The 21,561-nt window shown below is 45.5% G+C and overlaps 1 protein-coding gene across 2 annotated transcripts in view; it reads right to left on the bottom strand.

Annotated features, from left to right (window-relative positions):
- The window catches only part of RIOX2 (ribosomal oxygenase 2), a 33,304-nt gene that overhangs the window by 6,333 nt on the left and 5,410 nt on the right, over positions 1–21,561 (bottom strand). For both annotated transcript variants that reach the window (XM_067546263.1, XM_067546264.1), the window contains exons 2-9: positions 16,395–16,830; positions 14,572–14,691; positions 13,302–13,430; positions 9,301–9,404; positions 5,451–5,553; positions 4,675–4,840; positions 3,662–3,750; positions 2,139–2,249 (exon numbers count right to left, since the gene is read on the bottom strand). In XM_067546263.1, the coding sequence (XP_067402364.1) occupies positions 2,139–2,249; positions 3,662–3,750; positions 4,675–4,840; positions 5,451–5,553; positions 9,301–9,404; positions 13,302–13,430; positions 14,572–14,691; positions 16,395–16,826 (1,254 nt within the window). In that variant the 5' untranslated portion in view covers positions 16,827–16,830. The remainder of the gene's footprint in view (positions 1–2,138; positions 2,250–3,661; positions 3,751–4,674; positions 4,841–5,450; positions 5,554–9,300; positions 9,405–13,301; positions 13,431–14,571; positions 14,692–16,394; positions 16,831–21,561) is intronic.

A 21,561-nucleotide genomic window follows, 5' to 3' on the forward strand; every position in this document is an offset into this window, starting at 1 on the left:
AAAGGCACTACCCTGTGACATGCTGTACCCCATGTATACCCTTACAGTATGATTTGTATATCATTCATGTTCACCCTTACAGTGTAATTGTGTGTTGTCTAATGCAAAGTATGTCATGTAAGGAGTTTTTGGAATGTTCATGACTTACTAAACATTATTGTTATGGTAGCATGTTTCCTGCAATGTCATGCATATGTACAGATATGAATCTCTGCTATGTCCGACCCCCAAATGCGTGTCTCATATCTTGAATAGATGCAGACAAACACAAAGCTGAGGGTCCACACCTCACAGAGGCATGCATACAGGAAAAATGGACTGGCCTGAGCACCTTTGACCCTAGTGAAGCAAATGGCACTTCCACCTGTTGGCCACAATGCAGCACCGGGAAATGGTGCCAAGAGGAAGGTGATCGACGTTGGGCTTCCTGACAGCAATGTCATGTGGGGGAGGAATGGCAAGAGGTGCAGCATCGAGGAACGAGGTGTTGGAGATCAGTGCCGGGGGCCTGGTGATCGGCGCCACTCCATCGGCAACTCGTGTCTGGATGACGAAGACTGGTACTGGCATGACTGAGATCGGCGATACATGGCTGGAGACTCACGCCGAGGACCAGGTGCATAGGGCCAGAGACTGGTGCAGAGACCTTCACCAAGGCGTGGGAGACCAGGACCAAGGGGTAATGGACCGGTGCCAGGATTCAGAGAAGCAGTGTCAGTCTGTTGACCACTGTGGTGGGTCCCATAGCAGGTTTTCCCCTGGAGGCAGGTGCCTTCACTGACTCCACTGCCAAAGGAAGGTCCCGCAGAGTGAAGAACACCAGTAGGCCATGAGGTTCCTGGTTGTTTGAAAAGCCTCTAACGTTGAAGACACCACTACATGGAGGGACCCCTTCTGCTCCCGGGAGCTAGAGGCTTGAAGCAGCAGGCTTGAAGCCCTTGGTGGGGAAGCTAGCTCCTGCCACCCCAACGCAGGCAATTGGCCTAAGAAGGGTCCTTTGCTCGGCCCCACCTTTTTGGGTGCAGGAAAACTACCTCTGTCTGTGCGCTGTTTCTTCTGATGTTTCTTCGGTACTGGCAAAGGTAAACGGCACTGAGAAGGGCCCGATGCCAGCAGTGCCCTCTGCACTGACACTGAAGTACTCGGCCCTGAGTCAGAGAGAGATGGTTCTGAGGCCGATCTAAGTGCTGCCTCCATCAGCTAGGCTTTCAGGCAAATGTCCTTTTAGTCCATGGTCTGAAGCCCTTACAGATCTTGGACTTGTCCCTTCTATGCGTCTCCCTTAAACACTTCAAACTAACGTGGGGGTCATTAAGCAAGAAGGGCTTATGGCAGACAGAACATGGCCTGAAGCCTGTGGAACAGGGCCTGCCCTGTGACCACTAAAAACTAACTGTCTATCAACTATATACAAGAAAACTAAATTACAACAAACTACTACAAAGCATTTGCAAGTGCAAGAAAGAGGATTCTTCCAGTAACCGTCATGGCAGAAAGAAGGAACTGAAGGGTCGCAAGGCTGGCGGCACCTCATATACCACTACATAAGTGCATGGCTCCAAAGGGCACCAGAGCTGGCCCAACGGATACCACTTAGACAAAAAAAGTTTCCAGTAGTTTCCAGTGGGCGCACACACACACCTAAAATGGAATCGACATATGCAAGCAGTTGAAGAAAAATGAAGACCTATGGTGAAATGCTGCTATTTAACTCAGTAAGGTGCTGACTATGGCAATGGTGCACATTTGAAAAGTTAGTGTTAAAAAACAAACAAACAAACCAGCAATGAAATAGCTGGTAGAAACATCTAGCAATTCAGATTATTTTTAAAATTGGGTGCAGCATGCCCCCACTTGCTCCTTCCCGTCACATCCAACTAGTCTTGACAGAGAGGGCAGCAGAGCACACAGAAGAGGGAGTGAGAAAAGCAACTAGTCTCTCTGCTAATCCTCCAGCACATCTTGACTAGAGAGAAAGTGAATTAAGCCTTGAAGAAGTGCATAAACAGTTTAAACAGGAGACGCTGGAGAGATTCCTTCTCCTTCATTGCAGGGACACAGTCAGCTTCGTTATACATTTAAAGCTGGTGATGGGACACTCCACGGACACATCTTACTAAACAGAATAAAGAACGAACCTCAGATATCCCTTCTTCACTAGCGTCATCATCCTCATTCCCCATCATGTGTCTCTCTCTCCTGTTCTTTAAAGAGTGATAGATATAAACCATCTCTTTGCGAATTTCATCCTAAAAGAGCAGGAAGAAAACCATTACCACAAAAGACAGTGTAAGTTAATTTCTTTGAACACATCTAATTATCTCCTTACTTAAGAAGCTAATTTTAAGGCTAACCCCACACTGGTCCAGCTGCCATCTGCTTTAGTTGAGATGAGGCTGCCAAATGCTTGTCTTGAAAAAGTGACTTTCATAGACTTATTTTTCAGCCTACAATGCTGACCGGATGTGCGGGGAGCAGACATCTAATCTCCCCTTGACCAAGTGAGGTTAAAAGGACCATGGGTAGATACACCCTCCATAACTAAAGCCATCAATAGGACCCTCCATTACTAAAGCTATCAATAGGTTGAGATTACAGAACAGAACTTAAGTTATTTAGAACATGGACTTTTCTTCAGGTTGCATATCCTGCAGGGCCTTCACAAAGGACTGGATGGCTCAGAAAATTTTTGTCAGGCTATGTATCTTGTCTACATCACAGGCCCAAAAGCGGACCTAGGCCAGAAGTGATCTGAATTAGTTACTATCTCACAAATTTCAGGCCTCCGTTCAGACTCTGCCAACTGCAAATAGACAGCTGCCCTATGACTCCAAAAGCTAAACCCTGGAATCCAAGCATGGTTCGCCAAGGCAAGGAAGCTTGTACTACCTGTTGCACCTGTGCAGTAGATAGGATCTAAATTGATGGTCTTAGAAACTAGTCTTCTTTCTCCACTAACCCCCATCCCCTCCAAAAAAGACACTGCCAACAGGCCTTGGTTTACACTGTGTCAAGATTACTCATCACAGACCACAATGTTAGCATCTCCTCCATGGAACAGCTCAATACCCACAGCCACCATAGCAGGGCCAAGGATAACTGAGAAACAGAGAGTTATATTCAATATAATGCCATCCCCACTGAAGTCAATAGAGCTACACGCTCTTGCACAAGGTCTTCAATCAATCATATGACCTAGCTGTCATATAGTGCTTTTCATAAGTAGATCTCAAAGCTCTTTATTTCCATTTTAGAGATGGGGAAACTGAAGCACTAAGAGGTGAAGAGACTTTAAATCTTATCTAAAGTCCTATCTTGAAAAAAATGTGTTTCAAGAGCAAATCTCCTTTACCAAAGAGCAGCAAGAGGTATGGTACCAGGTTTTTTCTGGCATCTAAAGCCATTAAGCCAATCTCTGGTGAAAATCCTGTGTGTGGTACACAAGATCCCTGAGTAATTCTACTTTGTAGAGCTCCAAAGTGACAACACTCTGCATTATAAAACAGAATCACACTGCATCACTGAAGTCTCATGACAAATCCTAATGAGATGCTGGGACTAAACAAAACCACTTACAAATAGTCCAGGACAGCACAACAAAGCAGCAAGCATCACAGCAACAATCCTCTGGAGTCTATGCAGGCAGTTTCATTATACTTACTGAATTTTCTTGCTCAGGTTCCACTGTAATTATGGCATGATCTTTAAACTGCAATCTGATTTTGCTGTCTAATTTTGGTAGTTTTCCACCTAAAAGAAAAATATACTCTCCTTCAAAAAGGAAGGAAACCAACCCATCCTTTGCTGAGAATTTTGCTAAGCTTTTTCCTTCCTATAGCTTAACAAAATCTAGGCATGAATAGCTCTACTTTCGACTTCTGCTCATTCCCAAATGAGGAGGAAAAGGGCATTCATTTCAGATACATTTACACTCAGATTCATCAGATACAATAGCAAGCTGGCGTATTAGCAACAATCTCCACCAGTTAATGCAATATGCACTCAGGATAAATATGTAATTCTAACAATCAAACACAACATTAAACATTTGCTTCATTCGTTTTAAATAGAAAAGTAATCAGTTCAAAATTCAATCAAATATAATGAATCTACGATTAACACTTTTCTCCTATTCAGCATCTTTAACCAAGGGATCTCAAAGCAGTTCAACAACAGACATTAGTTAAATCTCACAGCATCCTTCCTTCCAGGAAGGTTAGAGATCAGCCCCATTTTACAGAAGGTGAAACTGAAATGGAAGCAGTTACAATGACCTGCCAGGATTCACACACTGAGTCAGTGGCAGAGCAAGGTGTAGGAAGGACTGTAGGAACCATGGCAACTCCTGTGATCTAATCACTCCACAGCACTTGCAGCAAAGCTTCTGAAATTTCCTCCAGTGCCAAGTCAGGTGCTGTGGCTAGGCAGCTGATATGCTGCACCACAGCTCGTAACACTAACTATAGCCATCTCACTACTACCTTGTGCTCTCATTGGTCTCCTGCAGCCACCTGTTGTCTCTCGTCTTATATGCAAGGACTGTATTAGGTGTGCAGGCAAAATGCCTACCTCAAGGGGGAGCTGATCCAACACTGAGGCCTCTAATGATACCACAATACAGATAGCAAATCATAATCCCCCATCAAGGGAATCAATAGTAAACTTAAATGCCACCTGGAGCCAAGGGATCCGGGCCGTTCCCCAAGAAAGGTGGTAATCGGTTCATAATGAAATCCTTCTTCATGTCAGAGGATCTCAGTTCTTTGGTGTTTTCCAGCCGGTCTGCCAGACTTCTCAGGAAGCTGCTTAATCTCCTTGCTGAGTCAGCTATATCCACCTGCTAAACACAGAGACCCTCACAATCAGAGACAATCCTAATTCACTAGAGAGGGGTGGGTCAAAATCCTCAAAACATTACAGATGCTGGGAACCATACTACTGTGGAGTCTGTGACATTGTATGAGGAGCAGGCTCGGGGAGGAGTCACATTTGGGGCTGTCAGTATCTCTCGGCACTGGTTTTTCTCCACAGAAATTCTCTTCTCTGATAATGAATGAGTTTCAATGTCAATGTCATCACAAGAAGGGCAAAGAGGAGATCACGGAGCCACTAACAGCTCAGCCAGCCTTAGGATCACTAAGAACTCCATCAGAGGGAGGGTAGCATCTGAGAGGGAGCCCCAAAAGCAACATCACTACTGAGAGGAAAGTGTCAGAGCTTGGGGGTATGCTGGATATGTAGAGAGGGCAGTTCAACAACCTAGACAGGGCTTCCAGGCAGCCTATTCCTTGGGGTTGAAAATGGAGGTAAACTGCAAACCTAAAAAGGAGGTGATTTTGGTTCTAGGTGATAGGGCCAACACATCAATAGGGCTACGAGCTACATTCTCCTGAACATTTCTACATACAGAAGTTCACGCTAGATTTCCGCTCACAATCTCATCTCTTTACCATAAGTAGTTGCCTTGGTATACTTGTCCGTAGATCCAGATCTTCCTTCGCTGTATCAAACACAAGCCCAGGGATTGCATCTAACAAGAAATCTCCCCAAGAACTGCAGGATGAAGGGAAACAAAAACGACTGAAATAAGGCTCAGAGAGACTATCTAAGACAGGGGTGTCAAACTCGCTGATGGTGACGGGCCAAATTCTCATAAACTGCACCTCACAGTGCTCTTCTTTGCCTCCTGAAAGCATAGTGGCCACCATCTTCCCTGAGGGCAGCTTGGCTTCGCTCCCAAACAATCTTAACTGTCCTGTAGTGACACCATGATGAAAAAAGTTAACATCTCTAAAAACTCAGCTTAATCCAATCTGAGACCACAAACACTAAAATGCCTTAATCATATGATTATTGCATGGTGTCACTAAAGGGCAGAGTTAAAGGTGTCTGGATCCCTTAACTGTGTAGTTCAATACTTTAACATGTTTGTAATCCTTCAAAGTTTAACTCTGAATTTGCTGGGTTTATAACACCTGTAATGTATCACTGATCTATACTCTGAACCATGTCCATCTTGACATGGATTTTGTCTGGGAATAACAGAGTCCTGAATCGTTTCAATTGGAAGATTCAAGGAAGATTCCATACTATTTTGGATTTACCTTTATGGTCATAGGTATAAATACATGCTTAACATTTAACAAAGGACGTTTGGATTAAAGCTGAGCTCGAATTGATAGACGTTCCTAACCCATGTAATTCTCTCCAAGACAGTGCACACACCCAAAGCCTACACAGCTTGACACCTCATCACCCTGAGCCCACACAGTATTAAAAGATTAATACACCTTAAAGGAAAAAATATCTGTTGTCTATGTAAGATGCTTTAGAGAAGTTTTAACATAGGAGGAAAGATGTATAAGGGCTGGCACTGGACAGGGCCTCAAGAGGCTTGCTCCCAGCTCTGCCAGAATCCTTCTGTTACCATGGGGCAAGTCTCTTGGACAGAATTTTCAAAGTTATTTAGGCGCCTAAAGAGGCAGATAACCCCTAGTGGGATTTTCAAAACCCCATTAGTGCCTAGCTGCATCCTTAGGTAACTATATACCTTTGAAAAATCTGGCCCTTACTCCCTCTGCCTCAGTTCCCCAACTGCAGAAGGGAGATGATAATTTCTCTCTCATCCTGTTTTGTCTATTTAGATTTGAACATTTCAGGGCAGGGACGGTCTCTTGCTATGTAAAGGATTGAAGCGTGGCCCTTGAATCTTTTACCATGTGGAGGGAAGCATCAATCTTTTCAGCAAACAAATTCATCCCCTCAAAGGGGAGCTCTCCCACCGTCGTTTGGACCTACTTGGGGAAGCCGGAGAGATGAGGCCACAATACCCGACTCATCACAATGGCCGTCGAAATAGAACGTGCCGCTGTGTCAGCTGCATCAAGTGCTGGCTGGAAAGACTTTTTGCCACCAGCTGGCCCTCATTAACCAGGGCCTGGTCTACACTGACAATGTAGGTCGATGTATTATGGCTTATGTCAACCACATAAAGTACGTGTCTCCACTGGCATGTCAGTTCTGCCAACCTAGATCGCAGTAAAATTAAATTTAAAATTAGATTTAACTTAAATCGACTTCACTCCTCAGTGTCGACATACTCCAAGGCTTTAAATTGATCTTTGTGAGAATCAGGGAGGTGTCCAATAAAAGAACTAATCTTCACATAGTTCTGATAGTCACAGTTAGCCCACAAGTCTTGGTAGTTGAATTGGAGGGTAGCTGAGGAGTAGGCCTTCTGCCAAACAGGTGTAGGTGCTGCCCATCCCAGTCATAAAGAGTGGACTTAAAATTATGTTGGTGGCCTTTAGAGTTGATTGCATCCACAATGATCAAACTGGGAGGTGGCTGTGAGAATTGGAATTCTGTGTCCTTTGTTGGCACATAATATTTCTTGTCTGCCCTCTTACAAGTTGGTGGAACCAATGCAGGGGACTGTCACATCCCCTTGGCAGGGTCCAGTACAGCCTCATTAATAGGGAGGGTCACTCTGGAAGAGGTGGCATGAAGAATGTCCACTAGCTTGTGGTGTGACTCGGACACCTCTTGCCAAGGTATTGGGAGTGCCTCTTCCACCCTCAGTGCCAAGTCCTGCATCAACCCAAAGTCATGCACCATAGATGGCAGAGGGGGCATCGTCTGGCGACGATGACAAGAAGTGGACTGGAGAAATAACTCCTTAACTTCGGCCTCAGGTTGCCCCATTGTCTGCTCAAGGGGCACAGATGCCCTTGAGGGAGCAGCTGAAGGAAGATACTTCCTTGGTTGTTGATAAGCCTCCATCATGTCTACTGTGGCCTGTGGTCTTTGGGCCTGCCAGAGTTTCCAATATGGACATTTTGGTGGGAAGGGGCCCGGTGGTTGGTATCACGGTTGCCCAAACCAGAGAGGCTGTGGGTCTGAGGTTGGTATGCCCGGTGACCATACTGAAACTGGGCTCCGTATGGCAGGTCAGAACAGCATTGGGAAGCTAGATGGTCTTGCTCACTTCCTGATTCCGATGACAAAAATGGTGGTGTGTGGCAGGAGGTTGTCGAGGAGCCAAGGGCTCTGGGTGAACTTGGTACCAAGGCCCTGGTACTGAGCAGAGGAGAGTCTGGTGTGTCAGACACCGAAAGATCCGTCTCACACCGGAAATCTGTCGGTATGGAGGGCGCCAGTACCAGTACCAGTCAGTACAGTGACACCCCGCTTCTCCTCCCAGACAGTGGGAAGGAAGAAGTAGAGTGATTCAAATACAGAGGGGACAAGAGGTGGGCTAGGAATTGAGAAAAGGAGGAAGAAAACTGATTGGGAGTTTGTGGGGGGTGGAAGGGCAGGGACTTACGGCAAGTTAAGGTTATACAGAAATCTCAATTCTGGCACTTCCTTTTGAAAGTTTCACTTTGCAACTTTAATAAGTGTTGTTGTAACATAGGCCTGGTCTACACTGCCACGCTGGGTCGACGGGAGACATGCAAGCTACGTACTGTAGAATGTGTATCTCCCGTCGACTTACTTACGCTCCCTTACCGCAGCCTCTTCACTGCACTGCGTTGACCGGAAATGCCCTCCACTTGACGCAGCATTATTCTTTTCCCGGGAGGGGGAAGGGAGGGAGAGAAAGAAGGGAAGAAGAGCGGCGGTGTGGAGTTATTGCATCTAACAGACAGCACTTCTGGGATCGATTGAGCGGGTCTCCACTGCCTGCTCAATTGATCCTGCTGCGTCAATTGGTGAAGCCCGACGCAGCGGAATCAGTGTAGACATACCCATATTTTGTGTGCGTAATATATGTTTAGAGTGCACCACCACACAGTTGCCTGTATATTTGGAATTCTGTATATCCACTTCTTGGGTATGCATATTACTTGATGAATGCAGACACTCAGCCATATTAAACGGCCTACATATTCAAATCCCCATCCTGCCATTTCTCTGTACAGTCAGTGGAATGCAAGCTATAACTGCAAATCAATATCACGTTCATTTCACTGCCCTCAGTCACTCAGCCAAGGAAAACAAGGATCAGAGGAGACGCTAATTTCACAAAACCCCTGTAAGGGAGGCAGTTAAAGTATTATCCCTGGATATTACTGGTGGGAAACTGAGGCACAAAGGCTAAGCTATTTGCTCCTGGTCACACAGAAAATTCAGTGGCTGAACCACGAACACAACTCAAAAGCCTCAACTACAAGGCCTTTGCTCTAGTCGACAGACAGCACCACTTCTCTGAAATACACGTATTTTAGGTCAAACTTTAGCATTTATCCAAACTGTGTCTAAGGAAGCCACACTATGAAAATGGTAAAGAGTAATTACTTGTTTTGGTAGGTGCTGATGGTCACATGAGTAGAATACGATCCCCCAAGAGGGGTATCAGCTTGGTGGATAGTTCCTCTTGGAAAGTATAACAAATCTCCTGGCTAAAAGAAAATAGAAGGAAGAAGCAATTAAGTATTTGGGTCTCTTGGTAACTACCTTACTGCAATGTTAGCAAAATAAAGAAAATACTCCCTAGATAGCAATGCTGATAGCTGAATATAAAATCATGCAATACAATAGGCCCTTCCTCCTTCACATGCCACATAGCTGAACTATGAAAGAGGCCCTCTTAAGGCTGGAGAGCCTGAGATCTGAACTAACTTCATTATTTGTAAAGTCAAAGCAAATTAAAATTTACTACATACACGTTAAACTAGTTATACACAAAATGAAGAAGTGACTGAGATCAGCCCACTGACAAAGTAAGCTGGTGAAAGAGCAATAAGCAAAATGCAGTGCTCGCTGAATCCAACCTAACACCCTCAAAAGGGAAAATCCACAGTTGACTAGGAAAGCTAATACGTTTTTTAAAGGTGATAGAACCCATCTATGCTAGGTGCTCACATATTTTTTAAACAAAGTTTAAACAGTCCTGGTAACATGTCTTAAAAAACAAACAAACCACCACCACCACCCCCTACCCCGCCCTTTAACAATGCTTGTGAGAAAGTGGATAAAGGGCTCTTTAAAAGTGATGCAATTTAGCGGAATGGAGATAATAGGAAATAACGAGGGAACAGAGGACAGACAGACAGACAGACAAAGGAACACCATCATGAAGAAAAAATTTGCACCATTTAAAGACTCCATCACAAAAAAATATTTCAGGCCCAGCACAGCTCTGCAAGAAGATGCCACCATCAAACGACGAACTTTAGTGCCCAAGATCAAATGTTATACAAGCACAGCCAAAGGTTCGGTTAACTTTATTCCTGAAATTGATTTTAACTGGATATTTGAATGCTCTTGTAACATAAGGCTAAATTTACAATCTCTCCCATTAAATTCTTAGTAACTGGATAGTGTATTCCAGTAGAGAGGTCATAAAATAACTATGGAAAAACAAAAAATAAATGTTAATCTTAAATTTCATTCATTTGCCAATCTCAAACCACTCTTTAGGCAGACTGATAGGCTTACAAATAAAGTGACAGATTTTAAACCAACACTCTTCAAATGGCTTCTTCAAGTAGCTGAATTAAAGGTCTCCTCCAATTACCAAATTTTACAGGATTTAGCAAGATCACTTACATTTGTTCATTTATAAAGGGTTGTGGTTTGTCATAGGTAAACCACATGTGATTCACTTACCTTTTAACAAGTTTCCCTCTGCTGTTAATAAACTGCCTTGATTATCTACCACAACTACAAAGGACCTACTTGTTGACTCGTGGAGTAATTAACTAATGTTCCAGCTCACCTAGAGAGGAGCGCCTCCTACAAGGAGTGTGTCTAACGGTCCGGAAAGTGTTATCCCCATCGGTAGCTCCCCACAATAGAGATACAACAGAAGAGATTGTAATTAAATGCTTTTTACATTGGTTTATTAATAATGAATTATTCTGTAAAGAGGTAATAACTTTGAACTATCTTGCTTTTTCTAAATCATGGGTTTCTTGATACATGGTAAACTTTATGTGACAAATGGTGGGGGGTCATATCCCTGACCTTACACTACGAGGAACAATGGTTAATAATTTGTCCTACCTGGTCTACATTTCTTCAGACTATCGTTTTGGTGATTTGAGAATAAAGTTATTAGATATCAATAATATAAAAAAAGGTAACAGTTCTGTTGTGCAGGATGAAGTCAGTTTACAGTCTCACTTGTCAGAGCTGAACTAAACTTTAAGGGCCAAATCCTGCTGGTCTTACTCATATGTTAGACCCACTAACGTCAATAGACTACTCATATGAGTAATGCAAAACAGGATTTGGGCCCAAGCCTTCAAGAGAAACCTGGCTCATACTAAGTGCATCATCAACATCAAGTTGCTATAAATCAAGGACCGTGAAATCATTAGGAGGACCATGGGTTCTCAACCTAGGGCATCAATGTAAGGGGTTATGGACACAGTTGCCTTTCCCTTCTTGCTAAAGGGAGGAGGATCCCAGCTAGATAAATGGGGGAGGGATTCCCAGTATGAAAAGGCAGATAATTTAATTGTATTAGCTACTGGTTAACTCCCATGGAGCTGAGCTGTGTGTTGGACACAAGTAGCAAACCAGACTTACAGTTCCCTGATGAAGACAACCAAGTTCCACAGATACAGATAATTGGGAATTTAAACATAAACTGGCACTAAAAAGTCACCAGCTGCCCACTATTGTTCCTGGAAACAATGACTAGAGACACTGGCATGGTGTAAGCTCTCACTAGTCCACACTCTGGACTATTTGTAAAGGACAGGTAGGAATGCAAAGGAAGAGTCTTATTTATTAAGAGTTTTAATCTTTGGGAGAGAGTGACAGTGTATCCCTGTTAGAGACATTTCACAAAGTAACAGAAACATGACTGAGACCATCCAGAAAGAGAAAGTACACAGGTACCAAACACCCAATCAGACAACTATACTAGAAGACAAACACCAAGTGTGCGAATATGAAGTGTTGTTTAACACATTCATAGGGCCAAATTCTGATGCCCTGACTCATACATTGAGTAGCACATGAGCTCTGGGAGTAATCACATTGAAGTCAATGGGACTACTTGTGGAGTAAGAGACTAAATAATGAGATTAAGGGTCCAAAGACTGACCCACAATGTGCAACAAATGAAATGAAAAAGGAACTATATTCATTAAATTCTGGATCAAATCTTACAACCCATCAGCCTTCTATTGAAGTCAGCAGAATTTCTCATTTATAATACTGACAGCCTATTTACATCCAAGCCAGGTTTTGACTTGAATCTGCAATACCATACATTTGGGAAAGAGCACATTAACATGAGTTTTTTATGCAGACATCTTGCAGGATCAGGCCTTCTGATTGATTAACTTCTCTAGCTTGTGTGTCATAGAATCATGTGAATGTAATGGTGCAAGGGACCTTGGGAGGACACCTAGTCCAGCCCCCTGCATTGAGGCAGGACCAAGTAAACCTAGGCCATCCCTGACAGGTGTTTGTCCAGCCTGTTCTTAAAAACCTGATGAGGATTCCACAACCTCCCTTGGAAGCCTATTTCAGTGTTCAAGTATCCTTAGAGTAGAAAGTTTCTCCAAATATCTAACCTAAAATCTCTCTTACGCTGCAGATTAAGCCCATTACTTCTTGTTCTGCCTTCAGTAGACATGGAGAACAATTGTTTGCAGTGTTGTTGTAGCCGTGTTGGTTCCAGGATAGTAAAGAGACAAGGTGGGTGAGGTAATATCTTTTATTGGACGAAGTTGTGTTGGTGAAAGAGACAAACTTTCAAGCTTGCACAGAGCTCTTCTTCAGGTTGAGAGCTTGTGTCTTTCACCAACAGAACTCAGTCGAATAAAACAATACTACCTCACCTACCTTGTCTCTCTATGGAAAATAATTGATCACCGTCCTCTTTATAACAGCTTTGAATGTATTTGAAGACTGTTACCAGGACCCCCTTTAATCTTCTTTTTCTCAGAGCTAAACATACACAGGTTTTTAACCTTATCAGAACCATATCAGCTTCTTTTGCAACTGCATCACATTGCTACATACTCAATTTGTGATACACTGTAACCTCCAAATCCTTTTCTAGAGTACAACCATTTCACAGGCTTTTCCCCAATTTGTAGTTGTGCATTTGATTTTTCCTTCCAAAGTGTAGTACTTTGCACTTGTCTTTACTGAATTTCATCTTGTTGATTTCAGACCAATTCTCCAATATGCCAGACTGTTTCCAGTGCTCTGAATGTTATTTATATAAACACATTCAGGACATTCTTCTTAAACAATATATCAGAAAAGAAAGTCATTACATTATATATTTCACAACTAAAGCCAAGAAAGCAATATGCAGCAAATACCAGTACCTTTAATATGAATTCATGTGTTGGATTCCCAATCTGATCCTCTAATTCAACATTGTATTCTCGAGCTAAATGCACAGTAGGTTTGTAGAGACGCCAGTGTTTCTCTCCTTCCAGCTGAAGGATAAACACCTGCAAAGGGTCACAAGACAAAACATGCAACAAAAAGCCATGCTGCTCCTCAAACCTCCAGCTACTCAGATTTTGAGCTCTGAAAAACCCAGGGAACCCAGTGAGAGAGTTAGGTAGCAAAGACAAAAAAAAAGTCAAAGTGCTGGCTTTACTGGTGACACCCAGCACTTCATAAAATTCAAAAAACTCCCTGCCAAGCATGTAAGAACATTCTTTTAACTGCAAAACTGCAAAATGCATTTAACTGAAGTTATATTAAAAATAAAATAAAAACTTCTGATTCACAATGAGACATTTATGGCTTTTATTTGTAATATTTCTAAAACTAACTAGAAAATATTTGTTTCATTTTTAAAACATAACCGCTAAAAGAGGAGAAAGTCAGGCAACATATGCCCCCACTTCAAGTTTTGGTGTTTTAATAAGCTTTATACAATGTAATAGATGCTTTTATTATTTTTAAAAGTTAAATGAAGATACCTTTGGATTTAAGGCTTTCCTTAAAGCCTTTACAAACTAGTCATTGTAGTATTGTACTACTGAATGAGTACCAGACTGTGACCAGTCTACTTCTATTGTACAAGCTGAAAAAACTGCAAAGAAAACAAGATATCTACATTTGTACTGTTTTAGTAATTGGAGGGTCTGACCTCAAGAAGTGCTAGGGACTGCAGCCCCCCACTGAAGTCAGCAAATTCTCTCAGGATCAGGCCCGTAACGTGTTATTGGTAACAAAGATAAGTTTGGGAGTTTTTAATTGATATTTTTCATCTGACATTGTCACTTTTTAAAATCAGCACCACCACCTACACTGAAAGAAAAAGGCTGCTAGGAAACTTCTATAGCTAAGAAAGTGGACTCTGTCAGTATCAACTGAAAATCCCACAGGACAGATCTTGAAAGCACATTTAACAGGCTATCACCATCAAACTACTCAATACTTATTCTTTAAAATGAAAGAATCATTGGTGTGTTACTTCGATTAAATCTATACCTAGAGAGAGAATAAACTTGTCTACATGTAAACGCAGACAAAGTTATCCAATTAGTGGATCCACTCAATGATTTCCATACAGTGAACGAACTTCCACTCTTGAAAACACTGCTTGTAGATTTACTGATAGCAAGTTTGTTCTCTCACCTCAACGTCATCGTAGTGGGGAGGCAGACCCTGGGACCCTGGAGGAGTAATGTACACATTGGATCCAACCAAAGAGCCAAAGTAGCATTCCAGCTTTTCCTGGATCTTCCATAATTCATCCTTTAGAGAAAAGCAAGTGAAATTACCACAAGTAAACGTCATTGCTAAAAGCCACGTTTCTTCCAGGGCAGTAAAATAGTTTCAAAATAGCAACAAAAACACATTTTTCATTCAAAAAAATCCTTCCCCCACCCCAACCCAGCTCTTCTTGCAGTCAGGGAATTTTTAACCCATGATTACAATCAATGGGACTTGGGCCCCTAAGTGCCTTGGGTGTTTCTGAAAATTTTACCCCAAGCCTTTTAGTTCAATTAGTAAAGTGTAATGCTTTTAGCACTGCCGGTCTAATTTTAAAACCCTAATGATAGTGTAACTGACCCTGGTGGGGAGCTAACAAACACTATACCTCCACCAAAACAACCCTTCTGTTGGGGGGCAGGAGGGGAGACAAACATTGCACACACAAATTTGCTCTAACTCACTCTGTAAAGCCAAATCTTAATGCCAACCCCACAAAATACCAATAAACAGTCCACACATGGAATGTCTCAACATTGCTGAATTTAGCATCATGGTTTGGCATTACAGTTACCCAAACTGTGTTGTTTTTTTTTATTGCCTTCTATGTTCTCAAAGCAGGTTGCTCCCGTAACTGCTCTAGTTCCTTTTAAATCCTTTTTATAAATTGCATGACCAAACTCTAAAATATGCTGCCCTCACCCACATCTGACCGATGTGACCCACATCTGACTGATGTGTAAGGAATTACACCCATATCTGGTTCCAGAATCAATAGCTAGCCTGAAACTGAAAATGCCTGCCTGCTTATACAAGGAGGCAAAGGAGTGCTATCAATTTATGTGCATTCAACTAACGCTCGACTGCAGTATCCACTCCATCTTCAAATGCCAAGACACATAAGACACTGAGCCCCAAGACTACAGTGAAATAAAATATGGCCTAAGATTCTACATTTGGGGCACAATTTTAACGGGTACACCTCCCAAGAGACTAATGCAAAATGAAATTCCACGTTGGCACAATTGTGCCTAATACCCAGCCTAAGGTACTGACATGTCATCCCTTTGTAGAACTGCACGTGGACACCATCCTCTCATTCCCAGGATCACTGATTAAATCAGTGAATACTAAAAAGTAAGAGAAAGGCAATCAAAAGAGAGAGGAGAGAGCAGTTGTTAAAATGGACAGTGTGCTACTAACTATGCTGCAATTCAATACTAGTGTGTTTTGTTTGTAAGAAGGTGGAGTGTTTTGGAAATATTTCCTTCTATTCTACACCTTGCCTTTCCTCAGAAGAACCAGTATTAAAACCTGCACTTGCACACTGAAACAAAAACAAGAATGGGTGGGTGGTGAACTTTAAGAAGAAAATAAAGGTGGGTAATAATTAACTGCGTGTGTTTATCTTTCCCTAAATTATAATGATGATAAAGCAAGATTTTAAGGAGGAGTTCTAAACTTTTTATGCCATGGATCAGCCTTTAGATACCTCTCTTGCTACTACATGGAAAGATGGTGCATAAAGCAATAGTTCATTTATAAAGTAGCTGTGTTGACAGTCTACTGGCCAGCAGCTTAAACCAATTTTTCCCCCTGATTTCATTAAGATACAAGTAACTGTGCATCCAGCCTGACTGAGGCAAATACCACAGCAACTAGGTAATAGGCAGTCTTTATATTTTACAAAAACTATTAATAAAGCAGGACATGAGACACAATGTGTGAGCAACAGCTGATCTAACCTTAAATCTCTGAGGCTGGTGAAACTGTATTGTTGCTTTTTTCTGATCAAAGTCTCTCTTCAGCTGCATATAGTTCACTTTGCCATCTTTATTTAAAACCTTCTTTTTTCCATTCACGCATCTGCAGATATTAACGTCTCTTCCATAGTATAAGCCATGGCTGGATAGCTCCTTCAAATCCATTAGCTGGAAGAGAGACTGGTAGTAAGCAGCTACTGAAGGGTCATCTCTCTGAATAAGCAAAGGCTTTTGTTCCCAGTACTCCTTGAAGAACTGCTCTTGTTTGATAGGAAAGATCAAACTTTCAAAGACACTGTCTGGGCTGACATAGTTCATAGGTGAAGGAGGGCAAGATGCTTCCACCTTTGCTCGTTTGCATGGTACATGTATTTTCTTTCCTGTTTCGGCTTGTTTCCCTCCTTTCTTGGGCATGTTCCTGTTTAAGGTGATAAAGAAAGAAAAACAAGGTTACCTGCCAGTAACTGCTGTTCTTCGAGATGTGTTGCTCATGTACATTCCACTATAGGTGTGTGCACGCCTCCGTGCACAGCTACCGGAACTTTTTTCCCCTTAGCAAATCCCATAGGGCCGGCTCCCGCGCCCCCTGGAGCCCCACACACATGCCATGGTATATGAGGCACTGCTGGACCGACGCCCCCTCTTTTCGCCAACTCCAGCAGCGGGGACAGGGGGTGGGTTGGGGAATGGACATGAGCAACACATCTCAAAGAACATCAGTTACTGGTCAGTAACCTTGTTTTCTTCTTTGAGTGCTTGCTCATGTCCATTCCACTATAGGTGACTAACAAGCAGTACCTTGGAGATGGGCCGGAGTTAGCAGTGAGCTGCCTGCCGTAGAGCTCTGCTGAAGCCTGCATTTTCCCGTGCCTGTTGGACAGAGGTGTGATGGGACACGAAGGCATGTATCGCCAGCCTGGCAGCTGCTCTGCAGATGCCCTGCACTGGCACTTTCGCTAGGTAAGCTGTAGATGGAACCTGAGCTCTATTAAGTGAGCTGTGGTGGCACCCAGAAGTGGCACCTTCATCTACTCGTAGCTGAACTCGATGCAGGAAGTTATTCACAAGGAAAATGCGCCGGGCGGAGACCGGTGAACCTCTCATCCGTCAGCCGCTGCGATGAAGAGCTGCAACGCTCTCCGAAACAGCCTCGTACACCTGATGTAGAAGCCAGGGCCCGTCTTACATCTAGCGAGTGCCACCTTCTCTTCTCCTCCGAACCATAGAGAATATGTGTTGGTCACAATGCAACTGGGAAACCACCTTAGGCCGGAAGGCCAGGTGCGGCCTCAACTGAACCTTATCTTTACAGAATACAGTACGGGGGGGAGCTCCGAGGTCAGCACCCTGATCCTGGAGACCCTCACTGCTGAGGCAATAACCACCGAAGGACCTCCCGGAAGACAGGAGTAGAGGACATGACGCTGCGGGTTCAAAAGGGGGCCCCGTGGGCTGTGAAAGGACCAGGTTGATATCCCAGGGAGGCACCAGGTCGCAGACCTACGAATAGAGCCTCCCCACCCCTTTCAGGAACCTAACCGACATCGGATGGGAGAACAACAATCCCGCCTCCAACGACTGATGGAAGGCCAATATGGCTGCTAGGTGAGCCTTCAGGAAGGCCGCAGCCAGTCCCCATAGCCTCCCGGTCCAGAAGTTACCTGCTCGGACTGTACACCAAGGCTAGCCGTGATTGAAGTGGCCTACGCGTCAGGCTAGCTAGCTTCACCACATAGGTGCAGGCCACCCTGTGACCTACCAGCTGTCGGCAACACTTGGCTGTTGTCATAGGGCATTTGTGCAGGTGGGCCATCCTGAGGGACGCTGTCTCACAGCGCAGCTGGGGCAAGAATGTCTGGCCTGGGAAGCAACCAGGTCACAGCGATGAATTCCATAGGCTGCACCTGAGTTAACATGAACTTTGTTTGTTTACCAGCAGGACCCACCAGCCGCAAGAGGCGCATGACGGCTCACACTGCTCTGGACTTGAGACCTGGACCTCCCTCTGATTATCCAATCATCCAGGTATGGGAAAATGTTGCACCCCCTTTTGCCTCAGGTGCGCAGTTACCACTGCCAGGCATTCGGTAAACACCCTCGGGGCCGAGAACAGGCCAAAGGGTAAAGCCATAAAGCGTTAGTGGGAGTCAACCACTATGAAGTGAAGGGAGCGTTGAAGATATGCATCCCTGACATCCAGGGCAGCATAACAGGCTCGTGTATCCAGGTGGGAATACAGGAGCTAGGGATACCATGCAAGACTTGAGTCCCTTGCGGTATTTGTGGACACGACATAGGTCTGACACAGTCCTTAAATCCCCTTTTTTTAGGGGACAAGGAAGTACCTTGAGTAGGACCTCTTCCGCCATGTCCTGAGGGACCTTTTCCACTGCTCCGGGCTGAAGCAGCCTCAACATCTTGGATGTGGAATTGCCATTGAGAGGGAGGAAGGAGGAGGTGTCGTTGGGGAGGAGAGGAGATGACTGGGGGGCATAGCCCACCGAAATATACAAAGAACCCAGTTTTGGCCCACATGAACAAGAAGGGAAGTAGAGGCTAGGGCGCCGCCCTCAGGTGCACCATCAAAAAGGGCCTTTTCTGATTGCCCTATTGCCAACATGACCCTTACTGAGGGCCTAAAGAGCAACTCAGGGCGGATGGTGTCTCCTAGACCCCCTGTTTCTGTCCCATTGCCCATAGGTCATGAGACGACTGTAGCTGATACCTCTGCTGCTGTTGTCCCTAGGAACCTGCCTGACACCTAAAGGTCTATGGCGTGTAACAGCCCAGGGAACAGAGCATGGTCTTGGAGACCTTCAGACCATGCAGCTTCACATCCATCTGAACCGAAGACAAGGCTGACTCATCCAAGGGAGGGCCCCGGACGGACTGCTGGACCTTTTGGGATAGCCCGAGACTGCAGCCACTAACATCTAAGCATGTCGACAGCAGGGGGTATGGGTCTGCCCACCAAATCAGCAGCAACTGAAGATGTCTGGAGCGCTGCTCTAGCTCCTGCGGTACCCTCTTGCGCAATGGTATAAAAGTTCAGCGCCTGCTGCCGGGCAGAGCCTCAGCAAAGCTGCTCACCGAGTCCCCCAAGGCTCACCTTATACTTGCTGGTAGGCCAACCTAACTATAGACTTGCTATTGAATAAAAAAAATGTTCTCCAAACAAGACTGGCTTATAATCGCCCCCTTGTTCTCTGGAGTAGAGCCTGGCTGCCCTGCCTATCCCTGTGGTTGGTGGCAACTACCACCAGGGACCTGGGGCAAGGTGGTGAACAAGTATTCAAACCCCTTGGCTGGGGCGTAATACTTTCCTTGGCTCACTGCGATACCAGGCTATGGAGGAGGGAGTTTGCCACAAGGCCCTCACTATCCTGAGTACCCCTTCGTAGACTGGGATGGCTACCCACACTGTGGAGGCCCACCGCTAGTACATTAAAGAGGCTGTCTGATGCCCCTTTAGCTCCTTCGCCTCCAGCCCCAAGGTGGAGGTCACTGCTTGAGCAGCTCCTAGTGTGCCCTAGAATCAACCAGGGCTTGGGAGCGTGCTTCACTTGGCAAGGGCGGGGGGGGGGGGGAGGGGGATTGGAGGGCTCTGCAGGACACAGAATCTCTTTCCGACGACAGGCAGTCCCCACAGGAGTCCCTGCCCGTGGGTCTGAGTCGTCGTCCGAGGGCGAATGGTAGCCCTTTCCCTGTACCCGAGGCATTGACTGCACTCCCGAGGAGTTGATGGACCGTGGTTCCGTCCCACCCTGGGAAACTCCATAGGCCTCCATACAACCATTGGGGTGATCACTGCCTCTGAGGCCATCCGGGGCTACCTGCGCCTAAGACTCTGGCACCTTTCGTTGGTGGTGACTCACCCAGCGACTACCTCCCCAAGTGGACACCAAGGCACCGTCAAAAGACCACGGTGGGGCTGCGCCAAAAGTTCTCACTGTGCAGTACCGAGTCCGGGGGGGAAGTGGTGCCCCAATCCACAGGTGCTCCGTCCCTCTGGAGAGCGTCCCCTCAACGTCAATGACGTCGACTACCAGGTTCAACATGGGTGCCTTGACCGGAGCAGGTGCGCGGACAATGCTCCGGCGAGCAGGGCTGACCAGAGCATCATCCCAGTACCGAGGACTTTGCGCTCTGCATGCATCTCGGCACCGAGTCAAACTCCGGCAACCGGGTTCTGCGCTGCCTCGGTGCAGGGCAATGCCTCGGTGCCGAGGCTGTCTCCGGCATCTGGGTTCGGCACTGCCCAGGCGAACTCCTCGGTACCAAGTCTGTCTCAGATGACCGGGACCAGTGCTGCGTCATTGCAGGTGAACTCTTCGCTGCCAGAGAGCGGGAACGGCGAGTTCCATCTGGGGAACAGCGCGCATCAGGCGACTGCGGTCAGTGCCGCCTCCTAGGGTGGACCTCATCCAGTGCCAGGGGGTCAAGACCGATGTCGGACGGGCAACTTCGCTCCCCGCTTCGATGCAGGTCAGTCCGGCGACCGCAACCTGGGATAACTTCTAGGGGAGCAGTTCTGCTCTACCCTTGGAAACCGGTCTATAGGAGATCTTCCTCCCCATACCGGGGTTCTCCTGAGCCATTCAGGGGGTCCCAACATGGGCTTCCCCCGTAATGCCAGCCCCTTCTTTCTCATGGAGATATGGGTGGCAACAGCATATGCAAGGCCAACAAGGCTCTTGCCGCCCGACGTCCTCCCCAACTCCCAAGAGTCGGGGGAGACTCCCTGGCTGGAGACACTGGCTCAGGCAGTGGGTCTCCATGATCTGACCTCAGTATGAATCAGTGCTCAACCCCACCTGCTTAGACAGTGCGGGGGAGCATCCATGCTCCAAGCGCTGATTCCGTCTCTTCGTGGTGCAGAGTCGGGTCAGTGCCGATGATGCCCTCTGCACCAACGGCACGCTGGGTACCGCAGCAGAGTGGGTTGGCTCGGAGCCAGTCGGAGTCTCCATGAGCAAAGCTTTCAGGCGGATTTTCTGGAGGTCTGAAAGCCTTGCAGATCCGTTCTTCTTCTTATGAAGAGCTTCCCCCCAGCGCTTCAGGCAGTGGGGGTCACTTAGCGAGAAAGCCTTCCCGCTGGAAGCACTCAGCTTGAAGCCATGAGACCAGAGCATACCCGCTCCTGGTAAAG

The sequence above is a fragment of the Emydura macquarii genome, unplaced genomic scaffold, assembly GCF_026122565.2.
Source record: "Emydura macquarii macquarii isolate MOO-44397 ecotype Brisbane River unplaced genomic scaffold, CSIRO-AGI_Emac_v2 contig_1119, whole genome shotgun sequence".
Classification (NCBI taxonomy): Eukaryota; Metazoa; Chordata; order Testudines; family Chelidae; genus Emydura; species Emydura macquarii.